The sequence below is a fragment of the Callospermophilus lateralis genome, chromosome 10, assembly GCF_048772815.1.
Source record: "Callospermophilus lateralis isolate mCalLat2 chromosome 10, mCalLat2.hap1, whole genome shotgun sequence".
In the NCBI taxonomy this organism is placed as follows: domain Eukaryota; kingdom Metazoa; phylum Chordata; class Mammalia; order Rodentia; family Sciuridae; genus Callospermophilus; species Callospermophilus lateralis.
In genome coordinates this window covers 52,516,445-52,541,207 of record NC_135314.1, presented here as the reverse complement: position 1 = coordinate 52,541,207, position 24,763 = coordinate 52,516,445, and the positions used below count along the sequence as shown (strand labels likewise).

The window sequence follows — 24,763 nt, the reverse complement described above, 5'->3', positions numbered from 1 at the left end:
AGAAAATAAATATAGAAATAATCTGAAAGAGTCAGAGAGAGAGGCCCTAAAACTATATACCATGAGAGGAGTTCCAGCAAAAACCACATGTACACTGTTACTTCGATTTGGATACTAGAAGTCCTCACAGTGCTGTTCCTGAGGAAGAGGATGCCTCCACTACCAGACCTACCACGTCAGTCCTCCTGCTCTATATATTCACACTATTTACTTCTAAATCAAGATCTTAGGAGATCTTAAGTGATATGTCTACACCACAGCTGTACCCAGAGAGCAGGAATATGAGTCTTATGACTTCACTGAGAAGATGGAGTCCTTATGTGGAAAATTATCGAAATAAAAAGGTAGATATCTAAGATCAGTAGAGCCACAAATGATAACCGTTGGCTTTTACATTATCATTATTACTATCTTAACATCAAATATTTTACATAAGATGCTTATGTACAATTATATCACCACTTCTTACTCATACTTACTGATCGGGAACATTTTTTGGGGGGACTGCTAGAAAGTCCATCCAACTGCCCGTGTTCACCCAAAAATCCCGTGACTTGGTCCAAGAAAGACGATACATCTAATTGGTGCCACTCTACTAGCTTCTGACCTAAAGATTAAAAATTAGGATATATAAACATAAAAAAAAAAAAACTTTTTCTGAACATTCTCATGATGTAGTTCTTTTGGCATATGCATAATTAAACATACATCCATCTTTCACTAGCTTAACCTAGAGCCTACATAAATGATAACCACCTGACAGATTCCCATCCATCATGATAAAGCAACTATCTTATCACTTATTGCCATTTTGGAAGAAGATATTAAAACAAAGCAGTGTCTAAATAAAACACAACCAATAATAAAAGCAAGTTGGGTACAGTGGTGCACACCTGTAATCCCAGCTACTCAGAAGGCTGGCCAGGAGGATCACAAATTTAAGGCTAGCCTGGGAATAGAGTAAAACCCTGTCCCAAAACATTTTTTAAAAATAAAACAAAACCAGCTTCACCCTGTGTTTCTCTGGTGCAATTATAACCAGTTATCTGAAAAATCTTAATATTTTAGTGTCAAAAAACTTAGGAGGCTGGGCACAGTGGTACATGCCGTTGGGTGCATGCCTGTTGGGAGGCTGAGGCAACTGCAAATTTAAGACCAGCTTCAGCAACTTAGCAAGACCATAAGTAATTTAGCAAGGTCCTATCTCAAAATAAAAAATAAAAAGGACTGGGGAAGTGGTTCAGTGCTTAAATGCCCCTAGTGTCAATCCCTAGTACCAAAAAAGAAAACGAAACAAAACAAAGAAAAACAAACACAAAATAGCGAAACCTAAGGGGACCCTTTATAAAATGAACATATCAGTTATTCTCTGAAAGAAAAGAACTGCACAAATATAAAATATTACCATCTCTCAAGCTGCAGAAATAGATTCCTTAAATACACATGTCAATAGTAATTATAAAGTGAATGAACAAGAAACCTTCATCTAAATTATCATAGTTCCAATAACAGATCCGGTTAAATATTAAAGAATAATCATCTAGGTAAATGCAAAATAAATGATAGGTTAAAGGCTGTAGACTTTTATAAATCTTACCTGTCCGTGGGTCCAAGATGGAAACATAGGGGAAATCCCCTAGTTTATAGAACTGTATGTATCTCTGACCTTCCTCACTGTCATGATAAACCTGTTAAATCATCGATATATAAAAAAAGGTCAGCTTCTTAAAAAAAGCATCGACTATAATCTTGTTATACATCAATAGCAATTAACTTTTCAAATATACCCTTGGTGTCATGCGTTAAGATCTCATTCTCATGTTAAAGAAAAAAAATGAAGGTCATATAATGACTCCCTCAACTTCCTGCCCTCAGACCCACCTGGAAATCCATTTTTTTCCTGGTTCAGAAGTATTGCTCTTCCCTATTCAAGTATCTGTCTACCTCTCTCATTCCTGACCTTCAACTATAGATATCCTAATATATCACAACATATTAATATTAGCTTGAGAGTCTAGCATAATGCTAGGCAACAAAATGTTCAATCAATATTTGCTGAAAAAAATAAATCTTGCCATTAAAAATCATCATGTTGAATTTAGGCACCTATAACACATGAGCAGGCAAATTAATAACTTTAACATATCTTATAATAGGAAAAACTAAGTTCATTCAAAAGTTATCACCTAACCTTAGCTGGAAATTCTTTTTTAAAAATTTTTTTTAGTTGTAGATGGACAAACAGTATCTTTGTTTATTAATTTATTATTTTTTTTTAATAATAATAATGTGGTGCTGAGGCTTGAACCCAGTGCCTCACATTTGTGAGGCAAGCATTATACCACTGAACTATAGCTCCAGCTCTTAGCTGGATAATTTTATATAAAAAGAAACTAGAGGGTGGGGCTGGAGTGGGAGCTGAGTGGCAGAGTGCTTGACTAGCATGTGTGAGGCACTAGGTCTGATCCTTAGCACTGTATAAAAATAAACAAATAAGTAATTATAAGAAAGAAAGAAGCTACAGCTGAATGTGGTGGTGCATGCAAAGAAAAAAAACTATAGAGTCAAGAATACTAAGTGGTATGTCTAGGGATATAAGTGGTATGTCTAGGGATATAAAGTTAGTATATCAGGGATCAGGATGAAGGCATATATAGCTCAGGGTTATGCACAAGATCCTGTGTTCAATCCCTAGCCAGAGACAGAGAGAGAAAGAAAGAGAGCTTGTGTGCACGTGCCAAATATAACAGAAACAGAATGTGAAAGAGAGAGAGAGAGAGAGAGAGAGAGAGAGAGAGTGTGAGTGCGCGAGCACGCACCGGCCCCACATAACATAGACAGAATGAAGGCCAAACTAAAAATCCAAGTCTTACTCAAATGTTTTCCCATTACTTCAAAGTCATCTTAGTCAAATGTTTTCCCATTACTTCAAATTATACACAAGCCATAGTCACTAGTCCCAAATAGCTCTCTGAAGAACTTGAAATTGGCTAGTCCAAACTGAGATGGCCTAAGTATGGAAACAGACACCACATCTTGAAGATTTAACACACACACACACACAAAGCAAAACATCCCATTGATATTTTTATATAATAAATATATCAATTTAAACAAAATATATTATTAAATTAATTTCACCCTTTTCTTCTTTCTTTTCTTTTTTTTTTTTTTTTTTTTTTTGGTATAGAGGATTAAACTCAGGGGCACTTGACCACTGAGCCACACCCCCAGCCCTATTTTATATTTTACTTAGAGACAAGAGACAGGAGACAGGGTCTCACTCAGTTGCTTAGCACCTTGCCTGTTGCTAAGGCTGGCTTTGAACTCAAACAATCCTCCTGTCTCAGCCTCCTGAGCCGCTGGGATTACAGGAGTGAGCCACTGTGCTCGGCCACAGCACACTCATTTCTTTTAATATAGCTAATAGAAAGCTTAAAATTATGTAAGTGGCTTATATTATAGTCCTATTGAACAGTACAGTAGCTGTACATTCACTCTATCAAGATGCTTCTGGGATGAGTGTTGGTTTATAAGAACTCTTTCCTTTGGGAGTTCTCCATTGCTGTCCTTTCACTTGCCTTTACTATTTCAGCCATTATGGGTGGTCTATATGTCAAGTTTTAACTCAATTAAATTTCCCAATTTAACACCTAATCCTTCCTCCCCTAAATACCACACTATAGAAATTAAATACCACAACAATTCTTCAACTTCAAAATTCAATAAACTCTTCTCACCTGCCAGAAAATGAAATGCTCCCGGATAATATTCTTCACAGCTTCATTGCTCCATACATCTCGGTTGAGACATTGGCATGCAAAATCTTGTACATTTTGAATATTTATCATCAGCCACTTATTCTGCATCTGGCCACACTCTTTGGCCTGAAAGAGAAAATTATACAACATTTGTTAAAAATAGTTTCTACTTGGTGAGTGATTTGTTTCAGAATTCAGAAGCTGTCCTTTCAATATAAATATTAAGCTCTTTATATCAGGAGTTTTCAGTGTTTATACATTATTTATGATTACTTTCCATATAGGTACATAACTACACTATCCATTTCAAACATTTCTCAAATTTAAAATAAACTATTTTCTTTTTAACCCACTGTCACAATAAATTTAAAAAAATGTTTAAATATATTTATACCAGAAAAGAATTCCATAAACTTAAGATCAACAATTCACAAATTTTATTCTCTTCCAATCCCTGTCAACAAATATACCTCTCCTTTTTAATAGGTGTAACTGGAGTGTGTATATTACTTTATGTTGTTTAATCTTCTTCATCATAATTTTCTATAATACTTCCAAATATCATATTCATTACATGTATTAGGCATATTCTATCTTGTAGAATCACCCTAGATGTTTTAATAAAAGCTACTGAGCACTATTACCTCATAAGAGTTGTTTTTCTAAAAGACTGAGAATAATCTCCACATGATCCCTTAATTTATAGCACAAATCAAGAGTGTGAACTTTTTGTTTCATAAAGACTCTGAAATGTTGTTAAATGTGAAATGAATGGTACAAAAGCAAATGAGAAAATGCAATCTCAAAGAAATCTTTGCACAGGAATAATGACAAGAAAGTCATAGTTTTTGTATTTTTCTGGAACAATATTCTTTTCCCTATCAGTTTGTCATGGAATCAATAAATTCTATATAATAGTAATCAAAGAACACTCATCATTATGAGGAGTATCAGAAAATGTAAGCTATTTTCTGTTTTAAAATGGTTTACACAACTTTAATAAAGCTCTTTTTTGTGTGCATGAATTCCCCAGAGATAATTCTTTTCTAATATTCGCTTACTAATTCCACAGGTGAAAAGTCACATTCTAAAAAGAAGTACTCCTGTACTCAGCCAGCAAACTATCTTTACTGGTGAAAGTTTTATTTTAAAGCATATAAATATAATAAGACAACTCCTTGCTCTTTGAAAGCAATTTTGTTCCATTTAATTCTTTATCTACTTGCAAAGATTTAATAAAGGAGTAATTAAACTGCCTTATCTAAAGAAAAGTATTTTTTTTTAAAGAGAGAATGAGAGAGGGAGGGAGAGAGGGAGAGAGAGGGAGAGAGAGGGAGAGAGAGAGAGAGAGAGAGAGAGAGAGAGAGAGAGATTTAATATTTATTTTTTAGTTATCAGCGGACACAACATCTTTGTTTTGTATGTGGTGCTGAGGATTGAACCCGGGCCGCACACATGCCAGGCGAGCGCACTACCGCTTGAGCCACATCCCCAGCCCCTAAAGAAAAAGTATTAAAAGAAAAAAGTCCCAGATTTTTAGAGACTAAAGAATATATATTGTTGTAATAGTAAATTTATGTAAGGTTGCCCACAACTACAACACTGACAAGAAAAAATAAATATATAAAGCTGAAAATGAATAAAGTTCTAGAGTTAAAAACGATGATGAGGGGCTGCGGATGTGGCTCAAGTGGCAGCACGCTCGCCTGGCATGAGTGCAGCCCGGGTTCAATCCTCAGCACCACATACAAAGATGTTGTGTCCGCCGAAAACTAAAAAATAAATATTGAAATTCTCTTTCTCTCTCTCTCTTAAAAAAAAAAAAAAAAAAAAAAAAAAAAGATGATGGGTCATTTACTTTGTTTTTTAAAATTTGTTTATTGACATTCACGCTTTTATTAATTCAGATTCAGCCATTCAATAAATACTAAAATCTACCAGGTTTCAGGTAGAGTTATAGATCCTGAAGTTATAGCAGTTACCAAACACAAAAATCCATTCCCTCATAAATCCTACATTGGAGAAGAAACCTTATACCAGCAAAAGAAATTTGAAGTTGATAGTATTATCCACACTGAAGACAAAGGTAACAATACTGCTAGAAGAAAGGGTCCAAATTACATGACTTCCAGATAGAGCAACAATATTAGGAAAAATAAAAAAGAGTCCTGAATAATTCTAGAGATTATACAACATGGATACAATTATTAATTTTGCATTATACACTGAATATTGGCTGAGAGTAGATTTTTGGAAGCTCTTACCATGAGCAGGGGTAACTACGAAAGGTGATGGACAGATTAATTTGCTTGACTGTAAGTAATCACTTCACTATGTACAGCAAAACAGCATGCTGCACATTTTAAATATATACAATTAAATAAGAGGAAGATAAAGTCTTACATAATTTCACTAAGTATACCAATTACACAAGTTAAGGACTGGAGGTGGGAGTAGGTATGGGACAAATGAGCAACTTCCCTCTTGAAATCTATTTGTCTGTTCTAAGTCAACATTCAAAAACCATTATGAGGAGACCCATGGGCAAAACAATGGGAGTCAAGCATCTTTTTCCCAGTCCCAGGTAGATCAGGAAAGCATGAAAAACAAAAATCAGAGAAAAAAAATATTTCAGTAAATATACATAAGTAAAATCAAGGAACTATATTAAAATATGCATATGCACAGTGGGGGAATTAAAATTATAATAAAAATATTATTTCCCCTAATTTCTTTATTTAAACAGAGTAAAACTAAATGTAAGCTATACAGTTAGCTCTCCACACTCTTTGGATTCAACCACAGATGGGAAATATTCAGGGAAAAAAATTCCAGAACATTCCAAAAAGTAAACTTGCATTTGCTACATGCAGAACACTATGTTGAATTCACACAAATGAAGAATGAAGTCTAGTGTAGGCATACCCTGCTATAACTTTCTACATTTCACAGATCCTCAGTCTCTATCTGAGCACTGTTTACCATGTGTTTCATTCAAGAACTATGGAGGCAGGCCTACAATAACCGCCTTTGTACTGAACATGCATGGACCTTTTTTTGATCATTATTCCCCAAACAATATAGTATAACAATTATCTACAGAGCATTTATATTGCATTTGGTATTGTAAATAATCTTGAGATGATTAAATGTATACAAGGATGTATGCTATATGCAAATACTACATCATTTTATAAATGGGACTTGAGTTTTTCTTCAAATTGTACTTGTAGGGTATTTTGGTCACAGTAATGCAAAAACTAGCTAAAACAGATATTGGCACTAGAAATTGGGATCACTGCTATAACTGACCATGTGGTTCAGATGCCTTTGGTGCTGATATGTGAGAGGAAATTTGAAAAGTTTAAAGGTATAACTTGAAAAAGTTTTAGATTTTGTAAGTAGAGCTTAAAGCGTGATTCTGGTGGGAGCTCAGAAGACCAGATGCCAACAGGAATGTGGACTGTGCTTATAAGGTTTCAGAGGAAAATGAGTACTCTACTGACAATTTGACTAGAGAGCCTTCTGTTATATTCTGGCAAAGAACTTGGCTAAATTTTTGCTCACGTCCTGAGATTCTGTGTGAGGCTAAATTTATAAGTGATGGATAAATTAATCTAGCAGAGGAAATTTCCAGGCAGCATAGCATTCAGGCTGTGGCAAGGATATTGCTGGCAGCTTTAAGTCAGGTTTACTGTGAGAACTGGAAGCAAAAAGCACAGGAGAATTTGATAAAACTTGCAACCTGGCCAGAAAAGTGTGTATAAAACTGAGACCAAAGAAGGTATGGTTCTTGAAGAGATAACAGCCACCAAAGAGATGCTAAGTACTCTGCAAAAAGGCAACAGGAAAGATGCTTTGAATGCATTTCAGGAATTGGCAAAGCCATACCTGCCGAAGGTTTAAGGGCATTGAAATAAAAATTATTTTTAAGACAGAAGAAAGAGGGAGGCACCCTATTTGCATAGGGAAGCCTAAGAAATTGTTTCACTGTGCTCAGCCACTCAGAGGCCGTTGGAGCCATGAAGGTCTAAGGGGGCCCATCTACTGCTAAAGCTGGTCATAGACCGTGGTGTCATCTACATGGTGCTGATTCTGCAGGAATGCAGGATGGTGGAATTTGGCGGTCACAAGGCTTATACTGAAATTTCAAAGGAAGACCTAGAAGGCCAGGTAAAGGGCAAATGGGTTGAAGTTCCTGCAGGCATCCTCTGAGAAGGCAATGCACAAAATTGTGAAAGTGAAGCTAAAGGTGGAATGGAGACTCCTGAAATTAAGAGATATCAGTAATATGAACTGTCTGTCAAGGAAAGCTGCTGTCTGCAAAGACAGTTAGGCTAGGAGGCTACAAGTACTGCAACAAGAAAGGCCAAGAGATGGGCCTTGCCAAACCCTTTGGAGCTCACATCTCAAAAACGTGCTGTAGATGCTGAACATAAAGTTGCAGAACCTAATGTTTGCCTGGCTGGGTTTAGGTCTTATTTTGGTCCCATTCATTCTTTCTATGCCACTATTCCCCACTTTGGAATGAGAATGTTTACTCAGTGCCACTGTGCATTAGAGACATGTGGCCTGCTTTTAATTTTTACAGGGGCTCACAGCCAAGAGTTTGCCTTAAGTCTCAGGTGAGACTTTGCACTTGAACTTTTGGGAAATGCTGGAACTATTCAGACTATAGGTACTCTCGGATATGGATATGAGCTTTTGCAGGTGAGGGGCAGAAAGTTATGGTTTGGATATGAAGTGTCCCCTCAAAGCTCCTGTGTCAATCCAGGGGTGAAATAACTGAGAGATGTAACTTAATCAGTCCCATCCTAGTTTAAATGGACTACCTGGGTGTTAATTTAGGTGACTGCAGGAAGGGGGTTACTGGGGGTGTGCCCTTGAAGGGCTGTTCTTCCTGTGGCCCCTTCCCCTTTCTCCCTCTGCTTCCTGGTCACCATGAATAGAGCAGCACTCTTCTACCACCCCTTCCGTCATGATATACTACCTCACCTGGAGCCCCGAGCAAGGGAGTTGGCCATCTATGGACTGAAACCTCAAAAACCCTGAGCCCACAGTAAACTTTTCCTCCCCTAAGGTGTTCTTGTCAGATATTTCCATCATAGTCATACAAAGCTGACTAAAATAGGTACCAGATACACATTTTCCCCATGTCAGTCTGAGAAACTGGAGTTTTATCTTAAGTATTTGGATTTCTTAGTTTCTACTGCAACAAGATGTGGCCATATTATCAAGTTCTAATCAATAAGATGTGAGCAGAAGTGATGTGTACAACTTATAGATTGTGCCTTTAATAGGAAAAGCCATAACCTACTCAGGCCCTTCCCTCCTCCATGATGGCTAGAAAACAAACACAGTGGTAAGTCATCTTGACTAATTGAAAAGAACAAGGAAGAACTACTAAGCACGATATAAAAACACAAAAATAACTGTAGCTCTAATAACTACTTGAAGTAGACCATCCTAACAGCCTAACCTTCTCTAACTTAAGCTACTCATTTTTTCCCTGTCTCTGTCACATACAATATAATCTTTTTTGGGTAGAACTGAGGATTTAACTTAGGGTTTTGCAGATGCGAGGCAAACTCTCAACTACTGAGCTACATTCCCAACCCTGTTTACTTTGAGACAAGGTTGTCCAACTAAGCTACCTAAATTGCTCTGAACTTGCCTCAGTCTCCTAAAAAGCTAGGATTATAGTCAGGTGGTACATGGTTACATGTAGTCTGATCTTAACTCTGAAATATATAATCTCCATCATGTAGAAAAGGTCTCAATAAATATGTATCAAATGACTAAGTGAATTAATCAATTTCTCATTTGGTTAGCATGCCCTAGAAACAGTCTCTGAATATGATTTGTCTAGTTACACTAGTTCCTAAACCTGTAAAACTGTGGCCCAGATTTATATATAATATGTAGATGGAACTTGAGGGTCTTCCCTGAGCAGTCAGAGTATCCCCCCAATTTTTAACATCTACCTCTTTAAACGTCAATGACTTGCATATTCCTTCCCTTACTTTTACTTACTTTGATATTACTAAGAGATATCTAATCACAATGAAATGCCTGTGTTTTCTGAGTTCTTACATCACTTATGACTTACAAATATTTACAATTAGTATTATCAGTTTAAAAGAAAAAGAATGAATTATTGGAAACAATATGGTCATGAAATACAAAGAAAAAAAGTGACAAAATTCAGGACAGTACAAAAGAAATTCACAATATTTCTCAATAAACAAACAAAAAAACCACTCCTTTTTTTTTTTTTTTTTTTTGGTATTGGGGATTGAACCCTAGCCCCAGCCACAGCCCTTTTTATATTTTACTTAGAGACAGGATCTCACTGAGATGCTTCAGGACTCTCTAAGTTGCTGAGGTTAGCTATGAACTTACTATCCTCCTGCCTCAGCATCCCAGACCGCTGGGATTATAAGCATGCACCACTGGGCCCAGCAAGCTACTGCTTTTTATTGGCCCAAAGTTATCAAATTAAACCCTGCTCAGTTATTGCATTAAGCTCTAGAACAACTTGAAAGTTAATGAAAACATGCCATACAACCCAGATCCTTTTAGTCTTTCATATTGCTGCTTTTTAGTTCAATGGCTTTATTATAACTGAAACACTAGAAAAGACAGGCAGTTGCAATGTTAAGATCACAAAGGACAAGACAACTATGGGAACATCCAATCTGATATCTTTGAGCGGATGAATGAACATCAATGATTCCCTCCCTCAACTCTAGGCTGATTAAATGACAAAAATAAACTGAGCTACATTCCCAGCCTTTATAATTTTTATGTTGAAACAGAAATCAAGTTCGATATCCCTAACTTGCCCAGGTTGGGCTCCAACTTACAATTCTCCTGCCTCAGCCTCTGAAGTCATTGGGATTAAAGGTATGCACCATCATGCCAAGCAGATGATTCATTCTTATCATAGATCTTGGCAAGTTCACCACACCATGTTTTCTTCTTTACTTATTGAGAACTTTTACCTTTTCACTTAAAGGAAAATATTTCATACCTTCTCATTAGCCACCAGTATCATTACTGCTAAGTTTTGGGGCCACTATTAAATAATAGCTATTTCAATGTTAGCACTATAATACTGTGACAGTTGACATAATAACTAACATGGATTCTATGTAATTAACAGGTGGGTACTATATATCATAGGGACATACTGTCCTAAGTATAGTGACACAAGATTTCATTATATTACTCATAAGAGTCTACAATTTAAAATTTATGAATTATTTCTGGAATTTTCAATTTAATATTTTTGAACTTGGGTTTCTCAAACAAAGGAGAGTGAAACTTCAGATAAAGGACAACTATTGGGCTAGGGTTGTGGCTCAGTGGTAGAGCGCTCGCTTAGCAAGTGCGAGGCCCTGGGTTTGATCCTCAGCACCACATAAAAATAAATAAAATAAAGGTATTCTGTCCAATTACAACTAAAACATAAAAAAAAAAAAAATTTTTTAAGGGATAACTACTACACAACTCTAGGCTGACTAAATGAAAAAATAAACTCATTTGGTCAAATCAACCTTATTGGAGTTTTCTGTTATATGATAAACTTAAAATTCCGAGGACAATACAAAAGAAATTCACAGTATTTCTCAGTGAACAAACAAAAAGCTACAGGCAAAAGATGCCTACAAATCATAAATAGTTAAACATTCACATACTATTCTCAGTAGTAAATCAAAGATAAATAAACTAAAAGTAAGGTTTTTAAGAAGCTATCAAAATGTCAGAGATTCTAAAATGATACCATACAAGGCTTTTCAGAGAATACCATCAAACTAGCACTCTCAATCTACTGCTATTAGAAATGGATTTTATAAATTGCAGGCAGAAACATAAACCAATGTAATCTTTAGGTGTATCATGTAAAAATACTTATTAATATGCCAATTCCTTTTTGTTCTTAGGCAGAAAAATGGTGTTGAGAATGCAGAAGGTTTTAAGGCATTGAATCTTCAACAACTTACTGTTTCAAAGCTGCCTTTATGCATCAAGTCAATGGGTGGCCGAAACAAATCTGCAAGGGTAGTTAGTTTTTTATCTATTGCTCCTCCATTTCTTAGCTCCTGTTCTTGCCGAACTGCAACACAGAGGATGAAAAGTTTCAATTAGCCATAAAATAAAAGACCCATGAATTACATTTTAAAAAAGCTGTCTAAACTAGAAGAATTACTGAACAATGTACTTGACCGCAAATGCAAATATCTAATGCTGACTTTAGAAAAAATAAAATAAAAATGTTGATCAGGAGGGAGTCTTATGACTCGGTAGTGTTCCTGATCCAAATAATAAAAGCAGATAATTAATTTAAAATAATCATTTGGGGCTCAGGTATAACTCAGTGGTACAGCATTTAATTAGCATGTTCAATCTCTAGCACCTCCCTCCCCCCAAAAAAGTCATCTAAAATAATTCCTTTCATATATTCAAAAACTAACTTTACTTTGGAAAAATATTTACATAGGTGACTTTACATTTATCTAATTTGGAAAGTAAAACTAATACATGTGTTGCTTCTAACTCTATCTTTTGAGACTCCGCCAGTATGGATGATGACCAATGCAGACATTCCTGATGTTTCCAAGATTACAAGATCAGTCTGTCCCTCAACAAGCTCATAAGTAAACTACAAAATCAAGCACAGTCCAAGAGTTCCTCATAAATTCTCATAACATTGTCCTTTTCATAGGATTCCATTGCTAACCCAATACTAAGTCCTCTAAAAATATATGGCCAAGATTCTTTTAACTCATTCTATTAAAAGATATGAATCTATAATCCCAGCTACTCAGGCAGACGTAGGAAGAATGAAAGTTGGAGACCAATAAGGATAATTATGAGTCCCTGCCTCAAAATAAAAAATAAAAAGGAGCCGGGCAACAGTGGAACAGACCTATATTATAGGCACAGGTCTATAATCCCAGAGACTCAGGAAGCTGAGGCAGGAGGATCGCAAGTTCAAAGCCAGCCTCAGCAACTTAGTGTAGCCTAAGCAATGTAGGGAGACCCTGTCTCAAAATAAAACATAAAAAAGGCTGGACTGTGGCTCAGTGGTTAAGTGTCCCTGGGTTCAATCCCTAGTACCAAAATATAAAATAAAAAAATAAAATAAAAAGGGCTGGGGATATAGCTCAGTGGTAGAGCACCCCAGGTTCAACCTTCTGTACCACCCAAAATCTTATTCCAAATAACTGTAGTTAAAACATTGATGATGGCTGCTTTGGGTCATGTACATTTTCTTCTCTTTTTCAATCAAACCTAACAGTTTTTGTTATAGTCATTTCTTCCACTGACAGATGGGATCCTAAGGAATATCAGTTTTTCATTTCCTTAAAATCACCTTTAAGTGCTCATGAACAAGCTAAATTGATAAACTACCAGATTTCTTACGTTATTTCCATCTCCATTATTATTCCTCTATAACCAAATAGGTTAGAAAATAACAACAATTTAGCTCAGAGTGAGTTCATCATAAACAGACTGAATTCATAATTTCATTTTTCCAATAAATTGAATTCTCAAAACAATTATGCCTAATATTAATTATTTTTTCCATTTTAATAGGAAGGGGAAGAAGGAGATAATAAACTTGGTCCAAGATACCTACTAGTTTCAGTTTGAAAATCCCGGAAACCATCAAATATTGAGCGGGCAGGTCGTCGTCTTTTAGGAGCTTTAGGGGGAAAAATAGAACTGATCAAAAAAGTTAAGCATTAATTTTGAAACTTAATTCTAGAAACTTCCTTATCTATAAGTTCTAAAACACTTATATATTCAAAATGATACCCACCCACAAAAAATAAAGTTTTAAAAACTTTTAAGTCATTCATAATTAATCTAACCATCTTCAGCACAATCATGTTTTACAAATGAGAAAATTAAAGCCCAGTAAGAAGGAGAGCTGACCAAGACAAAAAGCGAAGAACCCAGTGGTCATATTAGGAAGAAAGATTTTTAGGACAATTCTACATGTAGATGAAATAATACATGCTGTAAATGTCCAATTCAGGTTAGCCAAAGAGATATGACTATCCTTTGGTATACCACTTGAATGACCAAGACTCAAAAATTGTCTTAGTGAATGGATGCACATGAAGAATTGTAAACACCAAAAAAAAATCTTGAATTTTATAAGGAAAAAGTATTCCCACTATAACATAATAGCTTAGTAATGGAAAAGTGAATAGAATGACAGTCTTCTGTTCCCCTGTATGGTGTCTACTACCCAGTCTTTAGGTATTTTATAGGTTAGATCTAGAGCACCATCATCAAAATATTATCTTTCATATAAAGTGGTCTTAAGAAATTACCAAATCACTTAGTGCATTATAATAAATAAAGCCATTTAATGATTTTTTTCAATATATAGTTATTACGGTAGCTTTATGGCAAGCCTGGCCAGCATATAACCAGAATATTCCATATTAATGAATAATGATTAGCAGCAGGATAAGATAGAGTATAACATCCCCTACCCCATGCCAAAGCATCCTTCTCAACAACCTGTATTTGTCATTACACAGGACAATTATTTCCATGAAAACTACCAAATAAAAAACATAACAACAAAAAATGTGGAATCACATGTTTAAAACCTTCATTTTTGTTAAAAAAATATATATATATCACTCACATGTCTATATATCAATATTTATGTTAAAGAATTTTAAAGAATTGCTAGACACAGTAGGACGCTCCTATAATTCCGGATACTCAGAAAGCTAAGGAAGGTGGATCATAATTTGAGGCCACCCTGGGCAATTTAGCAAGACTTTGTCTCAAAAAGTAAAAGGGGCTGGACATGTTGTACCTCAATGGTAGAGTTGCCCCTGGTTCAATCCCCAGTACCACAAGGGGGAAAAGAAAAAGAAAAAAAGCAAGCAAGGAAATATGGATTTTCAGACCATCTTCGCATTATTTTATATCTACTGATATTCTTTTAGTTGAAATATAGGAATAAAATTAAAATTCAGCCCCTCACAGGCATGTAGTTACAAAACAGAGAAGTGTTTTAATAATCTTATTAGATAACTGTGGATATTTTTTGATACTATGCCAAAACTCAGCTAGTGGAAGTTTCTTTTTTTATTATGTGGTCTTGAAAAAACATGAATAATATATATGTATATATGATTGCTTCTTCAATTTAATCAGTAAGGTTCAATGTTCAGTTTCTTTTTTTTGCCCCATTTTTAAAAACTGGTCCATTACAGTTGTACATGATGGTGGGATTTAATGTCATATATTCGTACATCCACAAAATATAATTTGGCCACTATTGTTCCCCAGTATTTATTTCCCTTTCCTCTGCCCGCCTCCCTCTCTCTGGTTCCTTTTCCTCTATCCTACTGATCTTCCTTCAATTTTCATGTCTCTCCTACACATACAACCTTTCCATTCCTTTTTTTAATCTTCCACATATGAGAAAAAACATATGACCCTTGACTTTATGAATTTGGCTTATTTTGCTCAGCATGTTTTCAAGTTCCATCCTGTTTCCTGCAAATGATATAATTCCATTCTTTATAGCACATAAAACTCCAATGTGTATATGTACCACACTCTTTCTTCATTCATTCATTGGCAGCCAGCCAGGCTGGTTCCAAATTTAGTTACTGTGAATTATGGTGTTATAAACATGGATAAGCATGTATTGCTAGAGTATGATGACTTTAATAAATACTGAGTAGTGGTGTAGCTGGGTCATACAGTGGGGTTCCAATTGCCTGGTCTCTTGAGGAAACTCCATACTGATTCCATTATGGTTGTACTAACTCCACCTCCACCAAGAGTGTAAAAGTGTTCCTTTTTCTCCACATCCTCTCCAGCATTTATTATTGCTTGTATTCTTTACTTGTTTTTAATTTTTTTTGTGTGTTGTGGTACTGAGGATTGAACCTAGTGCCTCACATGAGCCAGGCAAGCGCTCTATCACTGAGCCACAACTCCAGCCTCTTATTGTTGTATTCTTGATGGCTGTCATTCTAACTGGAAGTGAGATGAAATCTCATGTAGCTTTGATTTGCATTTCCCTAATTGCTAAAGATGTTGAACATTCTTTCATATATTTGTTAGCCATTTGTATTTCTTCTTTTAAAACTGTCTGCTTAGTTCATTTTCCCATATCAATTGGGTTATTTTTTGTTGGTGGTTAGTTTTGAGTTCTTTCTATATTCTGGATATCAATCTTCTTTTAAAAAAAATAGCTAGTAAAGATTTTCTCCCATTCTGTAGATTCTCTCTTCACATTTTTAATTGTGTGCTGTGCAGAAGCTTTTTAATTTGATTCTATCCCATTCATTAACTCCTGGCATTATTTCCTAAGCTTGAGAAAGTCAATGCCTGTACCTATATGGAGTGTTGACCCTACATTTTCTTCTAGGAGTTGCTTAGTTTCTAGTCTAATTCCTAGGTCCTTGATCATTTTGAGTTCATTTTTGTGTAAGGTGAGAGATATGTATAGTCTCATTCTTCTACATATGGACAACCAGTTTTCCCAGCATCATTTGTTAAAAATGCTGTCTTTTGGGGCTGGAGTTGTGGCTCAGTGGCAGAACGCTTGCCTTGCACATGTGAGGCACTGGGTTTTGTGAGGCACTGGGTTTGATCCACAACACCACATAAAAAAGAAACAAACAAAATAAAGATATTTAAAAAGAACTTATTTAAAACAAAAATGCTGTCTTTTCTCCAATGTATATTTTTAGCGCCTTTGTCAAGAATCAGATGACTATTATCTGTGTGGTATGTCTCTGTGTCTGTTGTTATGCTAGTACCATACAGTTTTTGTTACAATAGCTCTGTAATATGACTTGAAGTCAGGTATTGTGATGCTTCCAGCATTGCTTTTTTGGCTTAGAACTGCTGTAGGAATTCTGGGTCTTTTAAGTGGTAATTTCTTAAAGGTTTGTTGCAGCATGAAACCTAAAATCTTATCAATGAACTTTTCATGTTTGTTCTAGGTGGCAGGCAGTCTCTAAAATGAACCCCAATTATCCCTTACTAGGGCTTCATTAACTGCCCTTCAAAAGGCCCATGTATGAAACGTTTGGTTCCCACTTCATGATGCTATTGGGAGGTGGTGGAGTACTTGAGACATGAAGCCTAGCAGGAGGAAGTTAGGCCTTTAAAAGTATGCCCTTAAAGGAGGATGCCAGTCTCTTCCTCTTTTTGCTTCCTGACTGCCACAATGTGAGCTGCTTCTTCCTCCAGGTGCTCCCACCATTATGTTCTTATGCTTTGTCCCTGGACCAAAAACAGTGACATTTGTCAACTGAAACTCCAAAACTGTGATCCAAAATAAACCCTTCCTATTTTTAAATTGATTATCCCAAGTACTTTGCTATAGCAACACAAAACTTACACATACATCCCTTTCTCCCATTATTTATAATCTATATGTGAATACCCTGATTATTGGTGGTATCAAATAGAATGTGGCAGAAGAGATGGGATGGCATGGTATTTCCAAAAAGACAGTAGCTTCCATCTTGGGCAGTCCTCTCTGACTCTCATTTGCTCTGTGATAAAGAAGTTATATTGCTAACCAAGAGTGTTAAAGGAGATCCTCCTCCATTCAAGCTTTGAGATGACTTATAGTCAGCAGACACCTTGATTAGGGACCCTAACCAAAGGAACCAGCTAAGCTATGCTTGGATTCTTGACCCACAGAAACTGTGATATAACAAAATATTTGTTTGTTTTCAGCAGTTTAATTTTGGAGCAATCTGTTATACAGCAATAGATATCTAATACAATCCATCTTGAAGTATGAATTAATCTTACCAGTGCATAATATTTTATAATATCATGCATTGGTCATTTAACAGTACTTATTCACTGACCTAAGTAAACATTCCAAATATGGACCATTTCATTACAATATCAAAAAACCAACAAACTAACCAATAAAACATCTGTTAAGGGCTGGGGTTAGAGGACTTGTCTGGCACATATGAGGCACGAGGTTCAATCCTCTTAGCACCACATAAAAAATAAATATATATGGGTATTGTGTCCAGTTACAACTAAAAAATATTTTTTAAAAAATCTGTTAATGTTACTACTGATTTGAGAAAAAAGTCTTTAAGTACTGGGGAGGTATTAAGCTTACAATAGTGGATTCAATTTTTCTAAAATTCTGATTTTACTTGAAAACTCTTTAAAAATCACTGATAGGACTGTAGCTGTAGCTCAGTGGTAGAGCACTTGCTTAGCAGGTGCGAGGCACTGGGTTCGATCCTCAGCACCACATAAATATTTTTTTTTTTAAAAAAGATCACTGATAATAAGTATTATCAGTTATCTTGAAGTAACAAGTTCACTCTTCATTTTCTTTTTTTTTTCCTTGTGGTGCTGAGTATTGAACCCAGGGCCTTGTGCAGATCACCCTTTAAAACCGTGCTTTTAATCAATACCTGTCCTAAGAAGAAAACATTTCTGCAAAGACCCTAGTCAAGTTATAAGAAGACCTAATAATGACAAGACTGACTTTTTAACTGTATAAAGTCACTCTCCCTCCTGAGTGTATGTCATTCTAGAAGAAGAAGAAAAAAGTGTGGTTTTAAATGAAATCCTGTTTGCCTCTGTTCAACAGCAAGACAAAAATTCATTTCCTATGGTTTTACCACTCAAAGATCTTGCCTATTCCTTTAAATAAAGAGAAGATAAAGCTTCTAAGAACATTACTCTTCAGCTCCAAAATCAGTTCATAGCATTTGTATGGAAAAATATGAACAACATATTATTATATCTGATATAATAACAGCACATGACTGGCTGACCTGAATAGTTCAGAAAGGATTATTATAGTATTCTGATTTCAACATTTCCCCCCAACTTTATTTATTTCTGAATCTAGAAATATTCATACACACACATCCATATATGCAAGTTTCATGTCTGCAGATCAACAATGGGAGAAAAATTTGAGAGAAAAAGAAAATGATTCCATACTGAACACATAAAGACTTCAGCGTCACTATTCCCTAAACAATGCAACAACTATTTGCAAAGCATTTACATTATATGGGATAATATAAGTAAATCAGAAACTATTTAAAGTATACAGGAGGACATGCATAGATTATATGCAATATTAAGCCATTTTATTCAGAGACTTGAGCAACCATGAATTTTGGTATCCACAGAAGAAGGTGTGAGGGAGAGTCTCCTAGAATTAACTCTCTGTAGACATAAGACAACTGCATTTTTATTTCTTGGTATAGTAAAGTCTATAAAAGACTGCCAAGTTAAAAGTCTATCTTTAAAAAACTCTCAACTTCAAATATATGATATGTCAAGATCATTGTACTGTCATGTGTAACTAATTAAAACAAATAAAAAATTTTAAAAAAACCTCTCAACTAAAGTGCTTTTTCAGGTCAAAAGATTTGGTTAATATAATTTTCTTCATCTTCTCACAACTTATTTCTTTTCTTCTATTGTACAAAACTAAGTCTCTTGCTCTCAACTTACAAACTATCTCTCTACATTGCTGTTCTTAATATGTACAATATGTATTTGCTGTCTCAAAATGAAACATTAAAGAAAAAGGGCTGAAGATGTGGCTTGGTGATAATAAGAGACCCTGGGTTCAATCCCTGATACCAAAAATATATATATATATTTTTTAAACCAGAAGCAAGGGAGTTGACTTTTTATTTTTTTAAAGTACAAGCACTACCGCTTGAGCCACATCCCCAGCCCTAAATTTTTTTTTTTACAACACTTAAGTAACACCCTGATCAAGCCTTGATATTTCTTGGTTTTTACATTAAAATCCTAGAGACAACAACAAAATCAATTAAAGGGGGAAAAAACTGAACTTACCACCAAACAAAGGTTCTGGTTCCACCAATATTTCCTGCTTTTGAGGAATTGGGGCACGAACTTCTTCTCTATTAAAAAAGTAGGAAAATATCAAATGAAAACTGTTTTCTAATACCTTCGAACTAATTATTGTGAATACATTTAAATTAAGTAAAATGAACCCCAGACTTGGTGACTTTTAGGAACCACAGTAATCATGATAAATGTGTTTTAGTTGATTTCCACAGAGATGAACTAGAATAAAATACCTTGCATAGAGGTATTTTATATCTCTTATAAAGGTATTTAATATCTCTTATAAATATCTTATAAAGAACAAATATAAAAATAAAAAAAATATTTCCCACCCCTTCTCAGGTTCCCCACATCAAATTTTTACAGGAAAAAAGACAGGATTTACCCCCCAAAACAGACCAAAAATGGTAAAACAGGCTTAACAGAAGTACTATCACATTACATAAAATGACACATAATTAAATCACAAGGATATATTAAAGTGAGATCAAATAAATCGACAATGAGTTTTATGTTAAATTACAAAGGAGACTAATACAGGTATAATCTTGGGTTATATTTAGTCTATTTAGTAAGTAATCTTGGGTTACTTACTAAATAGACCCAAACAGAAGACATAATTACATATCTTTTGAAAGTCAATTCTCTTCAAAGTTCACTTCCACAGGTATACTAATAATTCATCATGTAGAATTCAGTGGAACAGCACCCCTGGGTTCAATGCCCAGAACCTCAAAAAATGTGTTTATTTTTAAAGCACAATTTAAAAAATACATTTTATACAATGAGAAGGGCGGATATGTGCCCATAAATCAACTCCATCTACTATTCATGTTTCTATAAACTAAATCATGTTTTCATATTGATTCCCATTAAAAATCTGAGCCATGGTGGAGGAGAACGAAATATCACACTTGAAATAAATGGCCAACATTAACATGAAAAAAATGTTATAATGATCCCTAAGGCCCACACTTCATGTGGAAACAATACTGTATTAATATGGAACTAGTTCAACAAAACAATACTGTATTAATATGGAACTAGTTCAACAAAAGAAGCAATTATGCCTGTGTATGATCTGGTTTTTAAATTTATCTCTAATTTAGTAAAAATAAAATACTAGTATTTTGCCTCTTCATATTTAAGAGGATTCTTCCTGAATTTTATATATTTTATATATAATGAATGCTATAAAAAGGAATATTAAAGTCTCACTTGAGGATTTTTAAATTTTGTCTCAAAAATCAATGGCTTGGGATTCCCAGCCCTTCTCTTCAAATAAAGTCTATCCCTATCACTTTTGCAATAAACCTGATGCTTGCTTTAAAAAAAAAAAAGGCTCGCCAGATGTGGTGGCATATGCCTATAAGCCCAGCAGCTCGGGAGGCAGAGGCAGGAGGATGGCAAATTCAAAGCCAAAAAAAAAGAAAAAAAATCAATGGCTTTCCACCGAGAATGGTGGCATAAACCTGTAATCCCAGCTACTACAGAGACTGTGGTCGAAGAATCCCAAATTCAAGGCCAGCCTGAGCAAATTAGTGAGACTCTGTCTCAAAATTTTTAAAAGGGGGTTGAGGTGTACCTCAGTGGTAAAGTGCTTGCCTACCATGGCAAAGCCCTGGGTAAAAAGCTCTTGCCTTGCACATGAGAGCCAGTGGGTCTGATCCTCAGCACCACATAAAAAGAAATAAATAAAATAAAGGTATTGTGTCCATTTACAACTTAAAAAAAAAAAGGCCTTTCCTTTGAGCAAGGTTCAGGCCTAATATTTTCCAAAGACAGTTGAAATTCTGCCCAACAGGTATTTATTTCAAACTCTCATGGTATTAATTGTAAAGAGCAAAACCACCAAATCTCTTCACCATTATTACTATTCTCTATTTATTATAGCTCAATAAGCTGAGAATGCTTTTAATGATTAACTACATATAACTATTTAAGGTAACCAAAATTATTTGTCCTTTTTTCAAAGTAAATTAATTTTTTTTTTTTTTTTTCAGTGCTAGGGACTAAACCTAGGGCCTCATGAATGCTAAGCATATACTCTACCACTGAACTATACCCCCAGACCAGAATTAGTTTTTTAAAAATTTTCATGGCAACTCACATTCCTGGGACAATTAAGAAAATCTAGAATTGGGAAATATGAGCTTTACTGGATTTCTGTATCTGCTGCTTAACTGCTATGTGGCTCTGAAAAATTGCTATGCCCCTGCTTAGCAATGTGGGCAATAATGCTGTTTCTTCCTCCCCCTTTGGCTATTGTGAGGCATTCAAGCCTTGCCTCTGGCCACAAGCCAATCCTAATCATGCAGCTTCACTCTCCACCATGCCACTGCTGGCCTCCAGTGGAGGAGGAGGAGTTTGACTGTGGAGCCCATGAAGTTTGACTGAGAGAGAATTTAAAAACAGACATGACAGTGCTCGAGAGAATTCAAGGTATATAAATACAAAAATTTTCACTTTATACTTTTTATGAGGCTTCCAACCTTAATTTTTTTTCAAGACCAGAAAATGACCTAACTTTGATAAAAATGCAACTAGTTAACTTAGGCAAAGGATAGCTCCTAACAATAAAAAATAAATTCATACTCTGTATGTGGTCTGACAGTGGAGACGCTTGCTGAACTGGTACTGGGCTCTTCAGCGATTCCTCCACCATCCAAAAACATAGTGACTGCCATCTCCAGATTATTGTTGCAGGCTTCAAGCATATGTTTTCCTACACTTTCACTTGCACCTGAAATAGCAAAAGGACAGGGGGGGGAAAGCTTTAAAGATACCTTCTTTCATTCAGCTTCTGTTAAAATACAGAACTGCCAAGAAAATTAATAATCCTTTCGTTTTAAAATAAGTTCATTTTTACACTGTTGGCTAGCTAGTATGAAATATACAGAACTAGAAAATAATGTAGCAGCATTAAAATACTCATCTTTTATACTAAATCGAAAACTAAATAAAGCATTCCTTCGCTATTTCTTTAAATGACCTAAGTATATATTTGTTAATAAATTTAAAAAAGATAAAGAAAAATAAAAAACTACATCATTCTATAAAGTTAGAAATATTTTTCTATTAAAAGGAATGTATTTTAGTTAGCATCTGCTTGTTACAAAGCATTTTTAATATGAAAGCAAGAAAAAAGTGAGACAGGTCATTTTTGTCTAAGATATTTAACTAAATCAAAATCTGATAAGAAATAAGAATCTATCATTTAATACTGGTCCTAACACTGATGTATAAATAAATCTGCACAGTCTGTTAAAATTAAATGTAAATTAGTGAAAACCTTTAAGAAAACAATTCTACAACAAATACTAATGATCAAAAATACTCCTTTTTTGACTTAGTAATGTAATATGGACATCTAGTCAAAAAAATTAAATCTATGGAAAATGTATATGCATAAACTTGTCTATATATGTCCAGAGTAGCTTCAGTTAAAAATGAAAAATTGGAAACAACATAAATATCCGATAACAGAATGTAATTTAGAACATCCATTTGATTTAATACATTGTGGCCACTATAAAGTATCAGATTTTCCATTTCGGATTTTTCTTTATCTGAATCATGTCCCTTAGAATTTCTTTCTGTTGGTAGTAAATGCTCTTCTAAGTTTTTGTCTGAAAAGATCTATTTTACTGTCATTCCTGAAAGATAGCTTTACTAGGTATGTCACTGCAAAGTTGACAGCTAAGTACACTGAAAACAACATTCCAATGTCCTCTGGCTTTTGTTGTTCCTAATGGGAAATCAGCTGTCAGACTAAAGGAAATAGCCATTTTTAAGATTTCTGTGACTGTGACCTGTTTCCTGTCTTTCACTCTGATTTGTTGGGACTAATTTTATTTATACTCCCTGGGATTCAGTGGATTACCACCACTTATGGATTATCTTTTATCAATTCTAAAAATTCTTCAGTCATCTGCGAGCGATTTAGGAGCAAGCAGGAGAATAAACATGTATTGATAAAGCTCAAAAAAAAATTATTCAGTCACTTATTTGACTATTGCCTTACCCCTCAAACCATATTTCCTTCTAGAATGCCAATTAAATTATTAGAACTCTTCACTCAACCTTTCTTTCATATAGTTGTTGTCTCTTTATCATTCTATGCTGCATTCATGGTTACTAACTACAAAAGCTATCTCCCATTTCACATTCTCTTTAGCTGTGCCAATCTATCTATTTAATTCAATTTAATCTTTTATAAGTTCTATTTCTATTTCCTTATCTACTTGGTCATGTTTCAGAAAACCTTAATTTTTCCATTCAAGCTTTCATTTCTTCAAGCATATTAATCAAACAAATATTGTTATTGAGACACAATATAAAATTTCTGCAGTCTCTATGGGTCAATGTCTTTCTGTTTCTCCTGGTTTTTACTGTGTGCGCCATGGTTTCTTCAAGACTTGTGTGTTTTTTTTTAAACTGATCTCGTGTGCCTTGGAATTTTAATCTGAAGATTTTTGAATACTGGGTTGAAAGCTCATCCCTCCTAAGAGGATTTCATAGACTTTGCAAAGTCCCCACAGGTACTACTACTAAACACGCAAACACTTTAAATATATTCTTGATTTGGAAGCTTTTCAAGACCACATGGAAAATGTTATCATCCAACAACCCTTGTTAGATATACCTGTCCCTATAAATGCACCCTCACCCCAGCATGGGTGAAACATAAATCTCAGCTTCATGAAGGGGAATGATCTTTTAAATTCTTTTCCTTTGGAAGGTCCTGAACTTTGTTTCTTGTGCCCTATTTAGCTATAAAAAAGGAAATTCAAAATCATTCAATTTGGGCAGATTCCACCAAGGTGAAGGCTTGTATTAAAGCTACTATCTGCAATTTCAATTACACTTCATTTTGAGCCTCTTGCCAGCCCTTTAGCCTTGCTGTGAGAAATTGAAGTGCTGACTCTACTCCTGTACCTCTCATTTATTTTCAATTTACTACTACGAATATGGGTTTAGATCAAGTCCTTAACACTGCATACTTGATTACAACAGGATCCAAACTGATCATCATTCTATTTGCCACCTTGCTGCCAACATGTATTCCAAAATAACAAGTATGGTTCTATCATCTACCTGCCACATACCCTGTTTTA

The 24,763-nt window shown here is 35.0% G+C and overlaps 1 protein-coding gene across 1 annotated transcript in view; it reads right to left on the bottom strand.

Moving 5' to 3' along the window:
• The window catches only part of Ubxn7 (UBX domain protein 7), a 53,809-nt gene that overhangs the window by 12,921 nt on the left and 16,125 nt on the right, over positions 1-24,763 (bottom strand). Inside the window, exons 2-8 of the mRNA XM_076867591.1 lie at positions 22,242-22,389; positions 19,632-19,699; positions 13,408-13,473; positions 11,768-11,880; positions 3,741-3,887; positions 1,598-1,688; positions 480-607 (exon numbers count right to left, since the gene is read on the bottom strand). Of these exons, the coding sequence (XP_076723706.1) occupies positions 480-607; positions 1,598-1,688; positions 3,741-3,887; positions 11,768-11,880; positions 13,408-13,473; positions 19,632-19,699; positions 22,242-22,389 (761 nt within the window). The remainder of the gene's footprint in view (positions 1-479; positions 608-1,597; positions 1,689-3,740; positions 3,888-11,767; positions 11,881-13,407; positions 13,474-19,631; positions 19,700-22,241; positions 22,390-24,763) is intronic.